Source organism: Leptosomus discolor, chromosome 7 (assembly GCF_034619465.1).
Source record: "Leptosomus discolor isolate bLepDis1 chromosome 7, bLepDis1.hap2, whole genome shotgun sequence".
Lineage (NCBI taxonomy): Eukaryota > Metazoa > Chordata > Aves > Leptosomiformes > Leptosomidae > Leptosomus > Leptosomus discolor.
In genome coordinates this window covers 106,260-127,918 of record NC_141397.1, presented here as the reverse complement: position 1 = coordinate 127,918, position 21,659 = coordinate 106,260, and the positions used below count along the sequence as shown (strand labels likewise).

The 21,659-nt window shown below is 41.8% G+C and overlaps 1 protein-coding gene across 1 annotated transcript; it reads left to right on the top strand.

Annotated features, from left to right (window-relative positions):
• The first annotated feature begins 5,546 nt into the window (after window positions 1-5,546).
• On the top strand, window positions 5,547-21,578 carry FAM133B (family with sequence similarity 133 member B). The gene is made up of 11 exons (XM_086468051.1): window positions 5,547-5,591; window positions 9,438-9,535; window positions 10,237-10,315; window positions 13,303-13,377; window positions 13,551-13,583; window positions 13,984-14,052; window positions 14,660-14,755; window positions 15,864-15,911; window positions 17,858-17,953; window positions 18,711-18,755; window positions 20,295-21,578. Exons 1-11 carry the CDS (start codon window positions 5,568-5,570, stop codon window positions 20,379-20,381), a joined length of 750 nt encoding a protein of 249 aa, XP_086324177.1. The 5' UTR covers window positions 5,547-5,567; the 3' UTR covers window positions 20,382-21,578.
• Window positions 21,579-21,659: the final 81 nt, after the last annotated feature.

Genomic DNA, 21,659 nt, shown 5'->3' with positions numbered 1-21,659 from the left:
GAAGACATGTACAAAGTTAAGCCTGTAACTCTCATGGGATACTCATTTCGGAATCTGCGAGATAAGTTACGTTCTCAAAAGGCATTATTAAAACGTGTGTTTTCAGGTTTGCAGAATACTGTGAACAGTGAGAATGGCTTCTGGGACACATCCAGAGTAACTTTATTAATCGATACTACACCAGACCACATCCATTGGCAAATCAAAATCTGTCTCAGTACCTTTACTTCTCAGTGTGATTTTTGAAAAAAATAACGTGAAAAATATTCAGAAAGTTACAACAGCCTCTAAAGCAGGCTTACTTTTTCTCTTTTTTCCCCCTTTTTTGTAATAAAATACAATTTGCTCTGGAGGTGTCTAGGATTTGATAATTCAAGGAAAATATGCAAAGCAGTTTCAATTTTTTTTTTTCATTCACCTTAGGGCATATACTCAGCTGGTGAAAATCAGCATAGTCCTGTTGACTTCTGCAGCGTTATATCAGCTTATGCCAGCGAAACAGCTGTCATGTCGAGTTTTAGCGTTTCAAGTCACTTTACCTACATATGCAGTAGGATTTTATTTTGCAAGGTGGAAAGTGACCTGCAGTGCAAACTGCACTACCGAGACCGCCGTTGATGCCTGCTCACAGGACATGATTTCACTGTATCACTTCATACTTGAAATTCACAATGTTCTTTTAATCAGGGTACAAACATGAAAAGGTGCGTGTGTTACTGTTTCTTTTAAAGGTGCATTTTTATTTTTTTTTTATTCTGTGTGCTTAATAGTTCCTATTCAGTGTTCTTTGCATTCTTTGCATTCAGCGTTACAGTCACTGCTGTGTGAAACGCAGTGTCACCTGCTGAGGTACAGACAAATGTGTCAGCTATTTCCCGAGTTGTTACTCCCAATATACTGGTTTACCTTTTAGTCGTCAGTATGACAGGAAGGGGCTACGACATGCGAACTGTGGTATATAGAAGTGCTGCACCGTTGCTGTACATGAAATCTTGCAGCCTCTCCTCTTCTGGCACAGCTGCTGATTTCCATCCATGCATGGGAAAAAGTACATTTCTGCTGTGCAGAATGGCTGGGAAATGGCGCAGACACTTCGGAAACTCTAGAGCTTCCTATGCGAGCTCTCCAGCTAAGCCCTTTGACCCCCCTGCATGCCCACGCCGTGCCCCAGACTTCACCCGATGGGGCTTGGTGCTCCAAGAGCACCCTCAGCTGGGGCTGCTTTACACCAACTGCAGTGAGGTTCATCGGAGCATGCACCTTACCATGTAACATCTTCCTTAGCTCTTACAAGTTTGTAAAGATGATTGACCGCAAAAATAATCTTGTGTCAATACAGCAAAATTAAGTTAAGGCACACAGAAGGTTATCGATACTGTATTATATCAGAATTACAGTCCTTTGGAACTGAACGTCTTGCTGCTGGCAGTGCAAGAAAAGCAGAGTTGGGTATTTATTGTTGGGTGCCGAGGGTTCAGTATGAAAATCAATGTAATAAAAATTTTCGCGGAGTCAAGTTCTTTTTAATTGTTCCCAAATTATTGGAAAGTGAAAAGGCAAAAAAACAGTCTTGTATTTAAAACTGCTTTCCTGAGGTTTACTTCACTTTTCTAGCTATATTTTTCTTTTGTCTAAAAATGTAAAATGAATACAAATGCAGTAAGTGTTGTATATTAAATACAGAAAATTAGCAATGTTGTTTTCTAGTTTTTGTATTTGCAAATGTTTTTCTCAATGCCCTGGGTGTTCTAGAGAATCAACAAGCACACACAGCTAGGCACAGAAACACCTTTTCAAGCACCTTACCGTATACCTTTAGTTTTATACAAATCTAACCTCATTTGTCCTGATTTCTCATTTCTGAACTACTTTATTGCTTACCTAGGATGAATTCCACTTAAAAAATAAAAATTTGAGTGACCACTTTTTCTTTCAAAGGCATAATATCATTGCTGTTGCTGTGATCACTATGTGGTTCAGCACTAGTTTGTCTTTACTGAAATCTTCTTTGTTTCAGTTCAGGCAAATTGTGCTTTAATTCAGCTGGAATGGTTTTCAGCCCTTCATGAAATGCAGTGTTTTCCCCAAATGTTACTTGATCCAACTGTTGCACTAACATGCATGGTACTTGTGTATTCCTCAAGATCCTGCTGCTTTCATCTTCCATCTTTTAAGCAGCTGAGCACACTTTATTGATTGACTATGTTTTCTTGATTGACTGCATTTTCTTGATTTGCTATAAATATGACTAGTAACATTTCTGGGTATATAGAAATGGTAAAAGTGCATGTTTTGAGTCAAACACAAAAGGGCAAAACATCAAACTCTAAAACCAGATGTGTATTTTCTGTCTTCACTCCTAACCAACAAAAAAATCCTCATCAAAACAACTCAAATAAAGCTTCAGCTTATTGTGAAGATCATTAAGTGCTCTTCAGAGCAGGATACAAGTAATTTCTACTAACGAGGTCTCCAATGAGCTACCAGACATAGGAATCTAAAAACTATCAGCTCAAGCACCCAGATTTCAGCTTCCAGATGAAAGCTCGAGACAGAAATGACCCCAAAGCCACCACAGATTTTATAACTTAGAACCAAAACTTTATGCTGCCCCTAGAGCCTGTAAGGAACTATGGAAGTCACATAGTTATGTACACTGCAGGTGCGACGCAGCATTCAACAAAAGCAGCAGCTACCTTGGCAGTATGTGACATTCCAGATTAGCCTTTAAGCACGTTATAAGATTAGGAGCAGCAGTCCAGACAGGGACAGGCACAAGATGAACTGCAGTGAGGCCCGTGGCTGAGCAGAACAGCCAGCGTCCTAAATACCCACATTAGCCATAGCTAATGCATTGTGAAAGAGGGAAAAAAACATGGAAATGTTTAATAGATTGAATAAGAGCTACCATACAGCTCTGGACACTAGCCTGTGTTTTATCTCTGATAGTGCTCAGGGCAAGATCTCACAGAAGAAAATCCAACAGTCTGTGGACAATTGTGGAACAGATACTTCATATGGGAATTTCCTGCCTAGGCCTCATCTGTGAGGTGACTTACCCCCTGCATGAAGTTCATAAAATCCAATCGTGGAAGATAATTTTTTTTTTTTTTTTTTTAAAAATCCATTAACCAAAATACTAAGGACCTTGTAGAAATAACCACAAATGTTACTCTTCTCGTTATTCACTTAGATGTTCTCATCCTCTTCACCTCACAGTTTTCTGACACTAGGTGTCACATGCTTATTAGCACCATAGGAACAAATGTTCATTTAAAAATATTTAAATGCATTGTCTTTGCTTATCAGTTGCTCCCATTGACTGATACACGGAAAGCAAGATTTACAGTATCTGTGTCATTCCCTGTTTTACACCCATCATGCTTCCTCTTTTTGCCCCTCTTCGCTAAACAAGATCATCTTTCGCTCTCCTGTCACACAGAAGTCCTTTCTCTAAGTATTTTCATCCATTTTTCGAAATCTGATTTAGCTGGCTAAATTGTCTGGCTGGGCTCCCAATCATCCTTCACAGCCAGGGAAGAAAAGCTAATGGGAGTCTAATTAAAACACTGCACAGTGCCTAGGGGAGGACTCCCTCTCCCCACTGCCTGCACAGGGAGGGAGCGACCCCGCACCCCTGGCTTCCTGCAATGGCAAGTCTTCGTATTTCCAGTCATCAGCTCAAAGCCCCACGGCGCAAAGCGTTGGATGAATAAACTCTCCTGGTTCAAATTTAGTCAAAACATTTCTGAAGACTAATTCTGTCCTGGCAGACGTGACACAGCTTGGGTATCGCCTGTGCTGCTGCAGCTGAGCTGATGCCCACGGAGACCCACAGCCCTACCACCGTGTCAGTGCCGGGAGGGGCAGACAGCCGTGCTCCCACACCTGGGGCCACTCTTGTGCCACCAAGGACTGCAGCAGTGCCAGGGACAGCCTGCGCAGGTGCAGCGCAGCCGCATGAGTCACCTAAAACTGGACTGCATGGGAGCGCTCCAAAATGGCCCAAATCTGAAAATGTGTTCGGGGTGAGAACATCACTGCACTTCACACGAGGAGTATCATCACTTATTTAGTAATACTCCTTATTTCGTATATATTTTAATGCAGTTTGTTTGTTCTGTCTTCAATGTTCTTCTCCAGAACGTCTGCCTGATGTGCTCCCAAAGCAGCCATCCTTGTTTTAGAAGATACCAACTATTGTCTGAGGAATTAAAAGTTATCCCTTCCCTCATGCACGATCTCACAATTTTCAACAGTTAATTTGCAATTGAGCAAATTTTACGTGCAATTCTGGTGTAGTAACTTTCCTGGTTTTCTTCTAGTTCCTCACAGCCTGCTCTTGGTTTTACTAAATAATTTGGTATCACAAATTCTCATGGGCTCACCAGTTTTTCCAGCTCTTCCCAAATACGATGAACACAGCAATGCTCTTTCAGAAACAAAACTCATTTGTGCTTTGTATGATTAAGGTGTTATCAAGTGATTACTTTTCTTCATTTTTACAAAGCTGTAACTAACATGCTGTCATTTTTAATGTAACACTTTAAGAGAAGGACATTTGAAATTCTTTGCTCGTACATCCTGGTAACTCCCGGCCTTCTCTTAGCACTTCCATTAGCCTAGTGCAGTATTAACCTCGTGAATATTAGAGTGTTGTTTATCTTGCAGTGGAGGTAGCTAACGAGTGATGAATAAGCACTTTTTTTTTTCTTTTTCCTCCTTCAAACAGAGCCCCATTTCACTCAATTCTATGCCAGGACAGGCTGCTGTTCCCCTGTACCTTCGGCTGCGCCTCTACTGAGGGAGGAGGAGAGGGACAGGAGGAACACTGCGGTTCCACCTGGAACCGGCCACCAGACAGACCAGGAGGAGAAAACCCTGGGGCGGGATCCGGCGCTCTCCTAGGACGCCCGTTCCAGAGGGGCCCTAGGCCCCGGGACGCCGCCGCACGGCCGGTGTCACCCCTCCCCCGCGGCGGCCGGACCAGCGCCCTCTTCCCGCCGACACCGCCTGCCCGCCGCGCCGCGGGCCCCTCTCGGCGGCCGTCACAACGACGCTGGCCCGCCCGCCACCGGCTCCCCGCCACCGCCGCCACCCCAACCGGCGCCCGGCGTCACAGCCCCCGGCCCTCAGCACCACTTCCCGCTCTCCCTCTTCCCGCCGACACCGCCTGCCCGCCGCGCCGCGGGCCCCTCTCGGCGGCCGTCACAACGACGCTGGCCCGCCCGCCACCGGCTCCCCGCCACCGCCGCCACCCCAACCGGCGCCCGGCGTCACAGCCCCCGGCCCTCAGCACCACTTCCCGCTCTCCCTCTTCCCACCGCGGCCGCCGCCTCCCCTCGCCCCGGGGCGGGGCGCTGACGGCCACCGCCCGCCACCCGAGAGGGGCAGCTCCGGCCGCGGCGCGCTGCGGCCCCAGCAGGCGGCGCTGCGTGGCGGCCGCCATCGCCGCTCCGCGCAGCTCGTCGGCTGCTCGGCGCTGAGCAGGGCCGAGGCGGCTGCGGCGCGGCCTCCCGGGCGCGGGGAAGGGGCCCGAGGCCGAGGCGCCGGCTCTGGGCGGCGCCATGGGGAAGCGGGACAACCGGGTGGTGAGTAACGCAGGCAGGGTGGCGGGGGGGCGGCAGCGGGGGCCAGGCCGGCGCTGCGGCCGCCGCTGGGGTCCGCCGCCGCGGCGGCGGTACCTTCGGGTGGGCCCCGGCGGGGAAGCTGTGGGGAGCTAGGCGCTGCCTCCACCTGGGCAGAGCCGCGGCTTAGGCGGGCCTGTCCGGCCCTCTCCCGTGCTCCGGCCGCCGGGGGCGGAAGGGGGCTGACGACGGGGAGCAGGGCCGCAGGGCCTGCGCCGCGGCGGGCGGGCGGGAGGCACCTCGAGGGCTGACTGGTTACGCGGCGTCAGGACTTGGGGGCTGGCCGACCGCGGGGCCCCGAGCCCCCGACAACAAAGGCAGGCCGTGCCCTGCAGCCCCCTGGCCGAGGTGGGCGCCGCGGGGGAGCGCGGCCTGGGCCGCCGGAGGCCCCGCGTGGGGCGGGCAGACGCGTTCCCGGGCTCCCCGGCAGAACCCACGGTCGCCCCGGCAGAGCCGGCGGCAGCTGTGGCTGGTGCCGGCTGCGTGATCTGCTCGGTGAGGTTGATTGAGACGCTGGCCTGGTATTTGCAAAAGGAAAACGTCCCCCAGTGGGAGTCGCAGCACTCGCTGAAGTAGCGCTGATCCTTGTTAAACCTGGCGTTTAGCTGCCCCTGAGCCGTTTGAAATTCGGCTTTACGCGGTGCGCTGCAGACCTCGGGAGCCAGCGATCAGAAAGCCAAAAATGCGCTTCTGCACGCCTGATTGCAGAGCCTCTTCCTGGTTTTTTTTTAAAACTTTTTTTGTACCAGTTAGCCAGTCAGCTTATGCTCATGTTTCATTTAGGTATTGTACATTTACAATTAATGAGTCTTATGGTTAAAAGCGAGTAAAACAAGTCATGATACTTCTATTCTTCTTCTTCCCCCCACCCCCCCCCCCCCTTATCTCTTTTCTATGGTCATAGAGCTTTCTACTTGTTACTTTTCCCATGTCCCCTTCTTAAATACACCATTGTTTTGGCTATTTGGAGATGGAAAATAGATTTGTTTTTTCACATCTGAAGGATATTTGCAAGGCAGTAACAGTTTGTATTGTCTGCCCGGAGAACCGTAGCTGACCAAAGGTGCCTTATGCTTTTCATGAGTGTGAAAGCTATACAACAAATACCCTTCAATAGCGGCTTGAGCAAACTGCCAAAAGAAGAAAATGAATGTGCAGACAAGCACTTTCTTTATTGGGAGTGCATTTCTGTGCTCTCTCTGGTTAGTGACGTGCAGTTTGGCAAAGTAGTGTAAATACTCCTAAGAAATGTTTATTGGTGAAGTAATTCTTCATAAATAAACCTGTTTGAAATTATAAGCACATGTTTTAAGACATAAATTTCCTAATAGTGGAATATAGAGCAGTATTCAGTCACTTTGTGCTTGCTGCCAGAAAGCCACTGCATGGAGGAAGCTTCCTAGCTAGTTATCCGGGATGAGTGTGAGGAAGTAGAAAAACGACATTTGGCAGTTGTAGCCTCTTCTGCAGGTAGAGAGAGAGTTTTCTTGGGAGGCAGTGGGGTGTTCATTTCAGGTTAGCTCAGGTAAGAAAGTAGCTAGTTTTTGTCTAAGAGCATCAAGAGACCTTATTTTTAGGAGTAACAATTATGTAAGAAGCTAGAGCTTTCAGAGATAAATTCTTGACTGCTCACCAGAAAGAGTTGACCAGCTTTGCTCACTGGAGTAAGCCAAGTCACGAATTACATTTCTCTTATCTTCTGTAGTTGATCTAGTACATTGTTGTCATGAAACAAAGGTGATTTCAGTGTTCAAATACTGCTTTACTGCATTGATATTCTTTTCCCTCTCAAAGCTGAATTCAAATGCCAAATTTTTATTCATTTGTAGATTTGTAATATAATAAAGTGCTAGAGTTATTAACATGAATACATATCTTCTAAGTGCTGTAACTACTTGAGTGCATACATCCACCTGGCTACAAAAGGAGATGCCAAGCTGAGATTAAACTGGTTTAAATTGGCATGCATCAGTGTTTACTTGTCTATGTTAGTTAGCCTTTTTCTGTGAATTAAAGCAACAAAACAAATGCCCAAGAAATGCCAGAAATTGTCACCCTTAGAGTTCCAAAATCAGCTTGAGTCAAGAAGTGGTCTACGTGAAAGAGTCCTCCGATGGCTTCAGTGCGGGCCACCTGATGGACCATGAGCCAAACTGAGTGTGGGGAGTGCTTCCCTCCAGCCTGCTGCCCCTTCCCAGGCAGAGTCCAGGGTCTGTTTTCCAGGACTAAACATAACTGCAGGGGCCAGAGGCCACCAGCCTGCTCGCGGTCCGGTCCAGAAACGCAGCGCTGCTGTGGCCGCTGCATCTGCCGCGGGGGCAGCTGTCGCAAATGGTCACTGACCACAGTGGTGGTTTCTGAATGCTTGTTTATGGCCTGATAAAAAGCAGGGTCGGACAGGTAAGAGCTACACATGTGGTCAAGTCTTTACTTTGAATCTACAAAACATTGTACTCTTAAAAAAATTGTCTCAGATTGAGCAAATGAAGCTAGTCAGTGTTTTGACTATTTGATTTTTTCCTCATCTCCAAACTGTGGACAGTAAGAACAGTGTATGCTATGTTTTCCAAAAGTAAATTGCAAAGTGTTGGATTGACACAGTGATAAAAGACCATGAGATAAGGGGGTATACGTACCTCCCCTTCACATGAGCAGAGTATTATTGGCACATGTCTCTGTTCAGCCTGTACCAGGGCTAAGCTGTAACAGTTGTTTTTATCACCCGATGAACCCTCACCAGCCTGGGAGGGGAATCGGGGGGGAAAAGGAGAGCAGACCTGTGGATAGAAGTGTCACGGATTTAATGAAATACCACCAATACCAAGCGAGATACTCAGCCAAATGAATATCCAGTTGTCACAATTGACCAGAGAGCAGTCCTGGGGAGAAGCCGGAGGAGGAACAGGAGGAACCCCACAGGAGCTCCCTCTGCTCAGCAAACCTTCCCCCTTTACAGTGGGCACTACGTTATGGGATGGGCTGTGCCTGCAGCTCACTTGGGTCAGCTGCCCTGGCTGACCTGAGCCTGCCTAGCACGGCTGGGATGTGTGACTCTATCCCAGCCAAACCAGGACAGCGTAAAAAAAGTATAAAGAATTGTTTGCTAGATTAGAGGGGTTTTCCCATTAATTGCTGAGGTAGATTATGGATTACAAGTTTTAAATTAGTATTTGATAACCTATTACATTTTTAGAGTGAATATGAAGAGCGTGCATGGGTTTGAAAGATGGAATACTTCAGAATACTGGGTTGTTTTTGTTTTTTTTTTTTTTTCTTCTTCCTTAAAATAGCCCTAAGTCACAGGATTCTCATGCATGCATAATTGTAGCAGAGCTCTACTACTTGCTTGTTTTGGTGTTACAGCAAGAAACTTTATGCAGAATTTGTTGAATCTACTATCTTCAGTTTGGAGCAGAACGTTAGAGGCATAAGATCAGTTGTCCCAGAGAGTGAGAGATGAAATTTAATTACTTTTTCCATATCCCAAGGAAGAATATCCTAGCAATCGTGATACTGTACTCAGTTGGCAAAATGATTGCTCAGGGAGGGGAATTATTGTAAGGAACATGGTCCCTTTGTGGATGATCTCCTTCTGCCACAGTGTAACTCAAATTGAAAGCACTCACCCGAGTCTTTTCTGCCAGATGGAATCAACTTGGTTTAGTTAAATATTGTGTGTTTTTAGAAACAAATCAGAATTATTTTTCAGTGAGTGAGAAAAAAGTCTCTGTGATGAACAAAAAGGATGGATTTTGGTATCATGGCACAGCTAGTGAATTTTGTATTTCTTTTTGTTTTTTCATATTCAAGGCTTATATGAATCCCATAGCAATGGCCAGAGCGCGAGGTCCTGCCCAAAATTCGGGACCAACGATACAAGACTACTTGAACAGGCCAAGACCAACATGGTAAGTGGCAACACTTGTCTGCCTTTCTGACCTTTTGGGTAAAAGATTTGTTCCCCTTTACTGTGATGACACTTGTACCTACCTCCTCCCTAGAATACCAGTAATATCTTTTTGAAAGATTCCTTGTCTCTGGCCAAAGTGTCCTTTTCTCGTATTCAATCTCCTTTCTTACAAACAGTAGTATTTCATTTCGAAATGCGTATTTCTCGTTTGCCTTTAAATATTTAGGCAATGGTGTCTCAGAAGAGGGAAACATTGGTCATTTTACCTCTTTCACAAATCCTAATACCTAAAGCCTGCATATATATTTAATTTTTAAACAAAGTAATCTCTAGAAAAACACTTTCTGTGATTCTGTGATTTTGCTGGTATATTCTTAGAACACAGTTTACCCTACCCAGCAAAATCATCACTTTGAGATATTATCAACAACTTACTTCACGTTCAGTCCATTTTGCCTCATCTCCTGAGGCATTAGAGAACAATTTACCTAATTGCAAAGTTAGCGTTAGATCTTTCTGCAGTATTTAGCTACCGTAGTTAAGTTATTTGTGATAGGTTACCATATGCGTAACATCTAAGAGGCTTTCGTTCTTCTTTCTGTTGGAAGTTCAGCCAAAGTGAACCTTCAAAAAAGCCTACAAAAAATTAGGCACTGAGGAAGGTATTTTTAACTGTGGTCTGTCATCCTTTTTATGTAGGGAAGAAGTGAAAGAGCAACTAGAAAAGAAAAAGAAAGGATCCAGGGCTTTGGCGGAGTTTGAAGAAAAGATGAACGAGGTTGGTAATATTTTTAGTATGTTAATACTTGATTTTCTTATGTTATATGCTAGTTTTCCTCTGTTATCATTAACAGCACCAAGTACCCATAATATTTCACTTCAGTCAAGCTTTTAATGCCTAAATGGTTTGTTTCATTTGTATTGAAAGTTAAGGTTACCACTTAAACCAATGGAGAGCTACTCTCAGTTCAGAGAAACACTATGTAAAAAGTTTTGCAAAATTGCTGCTGAATAAGACTTGAAGTTTTCATAAAGATAAATATAGTTATACAAATGCATATGTTGTTAATAAATGAAGCGCTTGCATTTTCTGGTGTGATAAAGTCTGTTGTGCTGTTCTTCGCTTGTTTAAGGTCATACAATCCAAATACATTGGAAGGAGGTGTATTACTGGAAACAGATGTCTTTGGCAAGGAATGTACACGTAATATTAATACAGGAGAAGGCACAAGGAATGGCCTTCAATATACAGATCGGACTCTAAAGCACTTCTTTCTCTCCGTCCTAAACCAACCATGTTCCATGCTGGCTCCCTACTATAAATGCATAGTTATGGTGCTTGTGTGCAGTACCTACCGGAGATCAGCACAGTATAAGAAAGCCTCTTATATATGTAGGAAGAAATTAGTATACAATTAATTTAAATGTTCTGTTCCTTCTTGGGTTCTGGTATCTGGAGATAAGCTTCAAGCAGTAGTCGTCATCATTGTGTGGGAGTTTGTGCTCGAAGTAGATTATGCTCCTCCTCTGTTACTGGAGGGGCATAGTACCCATCGTACTCTTGCTGTACCTTTTTGCCTAAGAAGTTACACCAGTATTTAGAGGGTCGTGGGGTACTATTCTGAGAGGCTCAGTTGTTCTGTGGTCTATGAGTTTTAGCTTGGTGAGTTTGGTTTATTATTTTATCGTATTCATTTCCTGCTTTTATCTTTGTTTTACTGTGAAATAATTGAAACTGGCATGGGTAGAAGATAACAGCCTTTCAGTATGACAGAAGGGTAGGAAGGGATGCAGGGAATCGTGAAATGGCCATGAGTTCTTCCTATAAAGCTCCAAGAATGAATCTGAACAGTCGAAAAGATTACAAGTCTCTGAATGAGGTGCTGTCTCCTATTTTACTGACAGGTGTTGTGCTAACACTAGCACAGCTGGAAAACAATTTAAAGAGAAAGGCTGCCTGATAAAGCCCAGGCTGTTGTTAGAGGCCCCTCAGGCAGCTCTGGGTGGCTGGTATATCAAAGTGCACAAGCTGTTGCTACCTTGGACTGTGGAAACACAGCGCTGTGTCCTGGCTGATCTGCCATGTCTCTTGGCAGCACTGTTCAGCTAATTCACAGTATGCTGACTTGGGAATCTGTGCATCGTACTGCATTGCACAGGTATGATCTTACTTAGTTCCTGATAGTTCTGTCCCCTCAGCACGACGTGTGGGTTGTCGTTGCTTTGCCGGTACAATACCAATACAGCTTCATTGTGAGAGAAAGGGGGGATCAGGACAATACTAAAGAAGGGACACATGATGTGTCTGATACAGGATGCAGGAATAGTGCCGATGGAAGCTGGCAGCCTCTCTGTCTGACGGGGGCAGGTTGGATGTTTCAGAGCTCTTGAAGGGGGGATTTTAGGTAGACGCAGTGACCTTGTAAGGGATTGAAAAAGAGTGAGAGGAGACTGTTACCCATGCAGTGTGCTTGGCCTAGCAAAAATAAGAGCGTTTCTATGAAGATGTTTATAATAATTTAATCTAGTCATTGTTGACACTGACAAGGCCCAGAACAGAGAGTAGAGACACCCATACGTTGAAGAAGGGCTAGGAGAATTTGTCTTTGTCATGAGGTCGAGGCTGGGCTGACTACTAGACGAGTGACAGATGCTCTCTATTAAATGCTCTCCCTTCCCAGAATGGGAGAAAGAGAATAAGGGAGAGAGACTTACAGGTTGGAAAAAACCTAAAACAGCTTTAGTGAAACTATAACATTAAAAAGAAAATACAATAATATTAATAAGAAAGTAATGAAATATATACAAAACCAATATCAAACTCACCCGGATGACAGTCACATCAACACTGATGCTGCAGGGCAGGCATTGGGAAAATCCCGGACTGGACTCAACAGCAGATGGGAAGGATTTGGGAAACCACAGGTTGGGATTGAAGGCAGAAGAATGGAGAGAGTCCTCCTCGGACGCCGGCCATAGAACAAGAGAGCTTGACCCTCGTGATCCCTCAGCTCTGTACTGAGTATGATGAACATGGGATGGAATGCTTAGTTGGTCAGGTTTGGGTCACCCGTCCTGTCCGCTCCTACCTGCAGGTGCAGCCTTCTTACTTCCTTATGACCCTTTTCACGTCTGGGACCCCAACATGGGGAACAAGATTCAGCAGTGACCTTGGTTGCTAAAGGAGCAAATATAAGCAAGAGCCGCTCTGCATCCCGTTCCTTGGTAGTGACTGTAAACATCAAGCGCTGTCACTACTAGAAGCGGTCACTGTCTGGAAAAACATGCCATTAGCTTCAGAAAGTGCAGCCACTTAGAAGAGAAAAGTAGAATCACTGAACGGAGAATTGGTTCTATTCTGGCTCAAACCAGGACAGTCTTGAAGTTTTGTTTTGGGTGATTTTAAAACTAAGACAAAGTAGCAATTTTTCTGGTAGGGTGCCCTGGCTTTCTAAAGTGCTCTAGCAAGAAACGATACAAAAGCAAAAATACTGTAATTGATGACCTTCAAGATAAATGGCAATCTCTTAAATCCAAATACCTTGAACATGAGGTTTTGAACTAACATGGTGTTTCAATTAATATTAATCTTCTGTGAAAGCAAATGCATTATAGCCTTGGTTAACGTTATATTTTGTTTATTTTCTGTGGGTTTTGTGAAAACTGTAACGTCAGGTACAGGACAAGATTTAGAAAAAGGTCTGTTAAAAAAAGCTGTTTGGAAATGACTCTCATGTCACTCTTTCTTTTTGGTTTTGTTTTCAGAATTGGAGGAAAGAACTGGAAAAGCACAGGGAGAAATTACTGGGTGGAAATGAGAGTTCCTCTAAAAAGAAAGAGGTAAGTTAGTTTCAATTTCATACAGCCTGTGTTTGGAACTGGAATTGTCATCGATGCTGCCGATACAGAATGTCATAAATACGTTTTCAAAACCAGCATCAAAGTACATAAACCTAAATGCACAGCAAAAGCACATGATGCCAAAGTAACATTTATTTCATTCTATTTTTAAGAAAAAGAAAAAGGAAAAGAAGAAATCTAATAGGGTGAGCAAAATTTTCAGTTTTCTGAGCCTTTTTCCTATTTGTCATTTAAGTTCTCTTGGAAAGAGAGACTATAGTTGTAATTTTAAATTTAGCTATTAAGTTAACTGATTTTTATTTGAGAAGGGTGGTGTACATTCTGTACAAGGAGAATTTTACTTCTGCTTAAAGGGAGGAAAAGAGCATTAAATAGATACTATTAAATAAAGAAATTATAGAAGTGACTTTTTACAGTTTTATTTAAGAAAAATCTATGTAAGACCAGCTTCTTGGAAGTAAAATTCCATTGCTAATACTTTACAAATGAAGAAATTTTAAAGGGGGTGTTTGGATGGACCTTTGACTATTTGCCAGACAAAATGCTGCATCTCACAAGCTTCACTTTTTGTTGTGTTTGGTCAAGTTGTCTTCATCTTCCTCTTCTTCATCAAGCTCTGATTCTTCCAGCAGTTCATCTGATTCAGAAGATGAGGTAAGAACTAACTTAGTAGAATGTGACACATTTTGTTCGTGAGGCTTACTTAACACAGGTTTTGGTAATACATTTTAGAATAGTGTTTGAGGGCTTGGTTTGCGTAAAACTATTTACGTAATTTTAATCATTTGGTACATAAAATACAGTTGTGAGTTTTAGATATGTCTCTGTTCAAGAATTTCTTTATGAGCATGATAACTTTTGAGTGGCTGGCTTGTAAACTGGATCCATTTCTGGTTTAACGTTAATTGTATGCTTTTTCAATAGAATCCCCCATCTAATCATAAAAATGCAAACACACCATTTTTACTTTTTAGCAAAAACCTTTTTTTACAGATAACCAGATTCTACAGCACACATCTAAATAATAAACAGAATCTAGAGAACCTGGATTTTTCACCAGTTTACATTTTTTCAGTGCAGAAGAGTTATGAAGGTCCTCTGCTAAAAGAATCAATTGCAGTGTACTTTATTCCTCAAGAGAACATGATAACGTGTAGGAATTTGGTGTACCCTATTCTTTACATTTGATGTATATCTGTAATTCTAGTCAGAATAAATTCAGGGTTGTGTTTTTCTTTTTTCCTACAATATTTGTGGATAGGATAAAAAGCAAGGGAAGAAAAGAAGGAAAAAGAAGTATCGCTCCTCAAGGAAATCTTCAGCAAGCTCAACTTCTGAATCCGAGTCAGACAGCAAGGTAAATATGCATATGTTACCCTTGGCAAGTTTTCTTGAGCCGTGTTATAAAGACATTTGACTTTCGCATATCAATTTTTTTTTCTCAAATTTAAATTTTTGCGGGGGGGAGGCTGGGTGTTTTGAAGGATCACCTCTTCCAAGCTCAGGAGCAGTCCATCGTGACAAGCAGGAACGTAAGTAAAGGCGGCAGGAGGTCTTCATGGATGAACAAGGAACTCCTGACAAAACATGGACATAAAAAGGAAACATACAGGAGGTGGAAGTAGGGACAAGTGACCTAGGAGTCTAAGCATGCGAGTATAGCATTAGGAAAGCCAAAATCCACCTGAAGTTAAATCTGGCAAAGTAGGTGAAGAGCAATAAGAAACATTTTACAAGTATACCAGCAGCAAAAAGAAGGCTAAGAAAAGTGTGGGCCTGCTGCTGAATAGAACAGAGGACCTAGTGACAAAGCATGTGGAAACAGCCAAGGTGCACAATGCCTTCTTCACCTCAGTGTTGACTGGTGAGACAGGTCTTCAGGAATCCCAGGTGCTGAGTGGCGCTTCTGTCTTTCAGATGCAATCAGGAATCTACCTCTGCTGGCTACAATGCCTGGCAGAAGTAATTTGATCTTTAGAAAATGAACATGCTTTATTCCAGCAATTTTTAGCTATTTTTCTGAATTCAGACATGGATGGCTTTTGTGCTGCTCAAATGTTTAGTTTTAATACTACGTTAATGCTTAAAAAAAAAAACGTTCTGTGAATTTCTTGTGAATGTACTGTTAAACTGGACAGTATCTGTGAAAATACACATTAGATGTACGTTATATGTGGTTACAGTGGTGGTAGCTGGTATCCTTTCCAGAGGCTTTCTACATGTACTGCGAGTACTCTGTTACTTGATTCCATACAGACCTTTTCACACTGCTGGTTCAGGAAATTAGCAGCTGCATCAAAATTGTGGCTTTTTCATATTTTTCCTGTTAACTGCAAGGTAGAAATAATAACTTTGAAAAACAACCTTCCATAGACTCAAAAAGACAATGGGTCAAACTGCTTTTGGGATTTCTGCCATTTTCCTGAAATGATTTTGTCATGTTTTGTGTTTTCCTTTCTACTTAGGACAGCACAAAAAAGAAAAGGTCAAAGGAAGATTATGAAAAAGAGAAGGTATAATGGAGCTTTTTCTTTTTTTTTTCTTAGTATTAAATGCCTCAGTTTAAACTTAGGGAAATTTTCTGTCCAAAACTACACAGTCAGAAGGTATTCAGTACCCCTGATTTGAGGTAGACTTTTAGTTGGGTTCAGCTCCTGTTTTAGTAATTGTTATTAGTGGAAACTGGTAGATCAGTTCTGGTTATGAAGGTACATTAAAGTATCTAATCTGCTGTAGTAATCAGCTGCATTCTAGAATTTTTGGGTTTGTCTTGAGCAGTCACATTGAGCTAAAAATGTGTGTGATGATATTTCAGTGACACGTCTGGTAGGATATCATGGTAAGTGGTGAGACACTGGCACAGGCTGCCTAAGGCAGCTGTGGATGCTCCATCCATGGCAGTGCTGAAGACCAGGTTGGATGGAGCCTTGGGCAACCTGGTCTGGTGGGAGGTGTCCCTGCCATGGCAGGGCGGTTGGAACTAGAGGGTCTTTGAGGTCCCTTCCAACCCAGACCATTCTGTGATTCTATGATTCTATGGCTTGTTGCTGTGAATTAGGGAGCATCAAGCAGAGGATATATTTATCTAAATGTAGTCATAGTTGTAGATATTGTACTTACGACAGCTTTGAAAAATTGCAGAGAAAAATGTATTAGCTTAAGAAAAATTACCTGATGCGGCTTTTATCTGAGCACGAAAACTTTCTCTCCTTCCCATCACCTCACCATTTTGTACTACATCTGAGGACTTTCTTCCTTCCATTATGTTTAATGCAAATAGTCTTGTTGACTTGATTTTTACTTAGTTCTATGTGTAAACTAACAGTGTTTTCAGAGTCCACCCTAGTCTTCCTCTCCAGTTACCCTTCTTAGCACATCAGCCCCTGCTACTCCAGTCAACAGTATTGACTTTGATGTACAGCTTCTCCGTTGCATAAGGCAAATGTGTTGATTTTTTTCCCCCCCTTGCTCCTGCTTCCACTTCACAGAGTTTCTCTTTCCCACCAACTCCTTTTAACTTTGAGTAGCTTCTCTTCGAAGACCAAGTGTCTACCGTAGCCCCTTATTGCAATGCTACTTTCACGCATCTTCTGAAAGCAAAGGGCATTTGGGGCCTAGAGGTCTTCTCTACCTGAAGATCCGCTGTCTCTCAAATGGGCTGCATCATGTACTCTTCATGAGTACTTTTGGGAAAGGATTGAGGTACCTATAATAGACTAAATAGCACAGCTGAGATGTGTGATTCCACCTTGCAGAAAGATAATTAGCAAGAATTTTTTCAGTCTCTAGCCTTAGAAACTGAGTGGAGGAAAGTAGCTTCAGTCTTGGGAACGCCTTGCCTCATCCAGAGCAAAGCGGGGGGCTGGGGGGGGGGGGCAGGGGGAAGTAGCTCATCAGAGCAATCTCATGCAGCATGAAAATTTTTAAAATAATAAAACCAGAAGATTGTCCTTTAAATATACTGAGACTATATATGAAGCGTTGAAGTGCAGCTGGCAGGGGCAGCTTGTCCTGGTTGGACACAAATACAGAGGGAGCTTTTCCTTTTCATTTCATCAGCAAAGCAAGAGTCTGATGCTGGTGTGTTCATATGTGCGTATTGAAACATCTTCATTTACTCCGTAGTGTTCAAAAGTGGTGAAACATGTAATTTTGAAGTGCTTACTGCTTCGTGTGTTGTTATTTAAAATAAGAGACTATACTTCAGTGTTATTCCTCTCACTTTTAGAAGGCTGCTGTATCTCGGTAACAAGAGAAAGGAATATACAGAAAAATATTATTTCCTCTAAAAGCATTTTAACAGTTGGTAGGGTAACTTGGTGATGATGAGTAATTAGTTTAATATCAATAATACTTAGAATACTTCAATCTAAGTTGTTAAATATTTTTAAGTTTTACGCAGGAATTTTATAAAATTTGAAAGGCCTGACTTTGCTCACAAATACATTACTTTATGTAGGAAGGTAAAAATCACCACAGGAAAAGGAAGAAAGCGGATCGTGGTGATGGACCTTTATCATCGGAATCCTTATCAGAATCGGATCAGACGGAGGAGGTCAGTGTGAAACCTCAATTTCAGATGTTATAATGCTTTTAGCTTACTGATTTGCATGAGTGAATGGACAAAGTAGCTTAGATCTAATGTATTGTTGAAACTCTTCTGGTCTGTACAATTGAATTTGAGTACAGCACATTCAAAGTTGTTTGTATTTTTCTCTTTAATAAAAACTTTTAATAAGAATTGTTTAGTACAGCTGCTATCACCTACAAGTCATTTTGAATTAATTTTCTTGAAAATTTTCAACTTTTCCTGGATATTTTAGAGCTCAGTGAAATAAGGCTAAGTATTTGGTGTCCTTCACAAGATTTCTCTCTGATGTTTGCAAGTAGGTTGGCAGATTTCAAGATGGATAGAATTTTTTGGCTCACTGTTCCCAGTGAATTAAAAAATTTTGGACATCGTAATCTTCCTCTCACCCTTGTGTATATCTACTTTGAGGATTTGTATTCTTCTAGGATTACAAAATTGGAGAAGCTTCCAATGTGTTGCATTTTTTTTATTACAAATTTTTGCCACATTTTAGCTTAATAATTTTACCTTTTATATCTGTGCTGTGTATTAAAAGCAGAGTGTGTTCCAAAATTGGATGTTTGTAGGATAATGCGTATTCTAGAATATAACACAGGTAACCAGTGTTCTACTACTACTGTGCCTTGGTTCGTTTATATGCAACAAAAGGTCAAACTTTTATTTAAAACAGCATTTCCACACATACTCTCCCATTACATTTCATTTAATTTTTTTTTTTTAGGTGCAGGCGAAAAAGAAGAAAAACAATGAGGAAAAAGACAAACCAGCAAGTATCCTTCTTGCTCATACAGCAGTTTTAGGATATAAATAATCTGTACTTGGTTAATTTCCAGCTTCACATTTTTCAGTAATACAGATGTTTTATAGTGGTAGTCTACTGTCACATGAATCTAAACTAACAATTCCTCTGTTTACCTGCTGAAATCACTTTTTCAATTGTTGAGTTAAAGGAAGAATTTATCAGTATTTTACCTAGATAGATAGATAGAGAGATATTTTTAAGATTTATATAACTTTAACAGTTACTGTAGCGTGTATTTCACTCTGTGTCAGCCTGCTAGAACTACTGATACCCTATAGTAGTGGTGGGGTAGCAGTTGGCCACACAGACATCGGTGCTGGTGCTTTGTTAGTGCTGTGTGTAATTCTTCTGTGGTAAGCCCCCTCTACCAGACCATGAAAAGGGCCTTGGGGCATAATCACTGCAACATCTATGCTAATACAAGTCTTCCCCCAACCAAATAACCAAGCTGTTACTAATCTCCATTTTTGTTGATTTGTTTTCTGATGGTAAAAGCAAGAGGAAGGTTCAGCTGCGATTCACATAGAGCCCAGATTGATCACATGTACCTGAGGCTCCTCAGTTAGGAGTATAGTGATTTTGAGATCCTAAATGCCAACTCGAGATGTCTGTATATCTTTATCTCCCCTGTCAGCAGCAGTGTTCACAACTGGGCATCTCAGTGGCCTAGATGAGTTAGGGCGAGGGGAAGGTTTGCATTAGTCACCTAAAAATGCAAGTATAGGAGTATCAAGTGATCCTCAATACACATTTTGCATGGAACTTGGTTTTTTTTTCGTAATCATCTAAGCTGTTTGCCATAAAAACCCACTGATTGTGGGGTTTTTTCTTAGAAGAATTGTGTGTGTGATACATATAAAACAAAGCTTTTTATACCAAGATTGTTTTGTTTACATAATGTAACACCTTATTCAAGAAAAGACAAGATTATATCTCTCAGCTTCTGTGTTACAGCAATCGGGATGATAACTTCAGGACTGAATCCTGTGGGGTTAATTGACTATGTTCATATTTGCTATTGAGATAGTAGTTGCTTTATTCTAAATGAGGTGCAAGTATTGGAGATTCTAGCCAAATGAAGTTGAACTGTTACATTTTGCACAGTAAATACAAGCACTTACTTTAAAACCTGTAAACATCCTAGTCATTCCCACAGGTATAAGATGACACTGCTTGTCAAAGCACTTCCTTATTACAGTCTCAGAAATCTATAAAGAACTGAAAATCATTTAAAAGATTAGGAAATGTAATAGTGATGGTGATGAGAGGTGTGAAAGAGCCAGACCATGATGGAGATAAAGTGAAGAATGCTTATAATAGTGCGAACTACTGGGTGAAATACGAATTTCCTTTTTGTGATTCCTCAATAGGCTTTTATAGAAATCTCTTTTTAAATGTCCTTGTAAAGATATCCTTTCTGTGCTCTGATATTGCATTAGCAGAATTTAATAGATGGAAATTTTATTATACAGTAACTTCTATTTAATTTTATTATTATTTTAGGATAAAACAAAAAAGAGAAAGAAGCGCAAGAAACATGGTAAAAAGAAGAAAAAGAAGATTGCTGATTCAAATTCGGATTCGGAATAGTATTTAAAAAAAAACAAGACTATCAACAAAAGTGCAATGACTAAAGGAAACTTAAACTGTGAAATGACAGCAAACTTCACCAAACTGCATGAGTTTTCCTGTGTTTTGGAAATATTCCTAATCTTTCAGTAGCCAGCCAGGTGCAGCTGTGCTGGGAAACACCGTTGTTATTGCCTGCTGCTTAATACATGAGGTACAACTTTTATAAAATTCCAGTAAGCAGTTACGTGTTTGAAACGATACGAGATGGTAGTCCAGCTGAGGTGTAAAATATTGGAAAATAAGAGTTAAACTTTTTAGATAGTAAAAGTAGTCTTTTAAAGCATTAGTAATAGTCTTTGTTTGTAAATCAGGAAAAAATAAAATCCTGAGTTCATCCTGCAGGTTGATAGTACACGTAAACTATTACAAGCTGGTGTCTGCTAGTCGCATTTACAAAACGGGAAATGGATGATAACATTTAAAATGCTGCCTTTGTAGAAACATTTGCCATCTGCCCCATTACCATATTCCTGCTTACGAGAAGGGGAATGCTTCCGTTTTGACTAACTGAATAGGGTGCCTTTGCCTTTGATTCTCGCAAATCTCTGCTGTTTTTAATCTGTGCGGCATCTCTGGTTCTAGGGAAGCCAGAACTGTTGTTAGCAGACTTTTTCTGAATAAGCAGTTCTGAGCTTCTAAGCATGTGCTTCTGCGTTAAGCAAGAGCGATGACATTTTGCAGTATAACTGACATTCAAAAGCTGAAGATTTTACCTCTGCTTCTTTGAAATAGCGATAGATCTTTGCTAGTAAATATGCGTATTTCATTTTATGTAATTTTGGTTTAGTTGAACACTCTTTGCAAACACTGGTAGCTTTCTTTGCGTTATCTTTAGAATTGTTTTGCATGATTTGTACCATTTTTAAATTAACAAAATGCAGGTGATTGTTTGTTGTAGCCAGTTCTATGAAATACGTTCCACATGCGGAGTTTCATGTCTGTATTTAGTTATAGTTAGTTAAGTTCATTGCTGTGTTTAAGTGCACACTTGATGAAGATATTTAGCATGTAAAAAGCAGGGGTTTGATACCTTAACAGCTTCATATTGAAGCTGATTTTACTCTTAAGCAAGTTCAGTGGCAGACCTGTTACGTGATGTGTCTTGTTAGATAAAAATACTACTGCCAGAATCTCATTAAAGATACTGTTTAAACAGTTTGTATTTATATTTTTGTACTTGAGGGCTACAGAATGTTGACCTAAATCATGAAGCTGTTTTACTTTAAATTAGTTGCT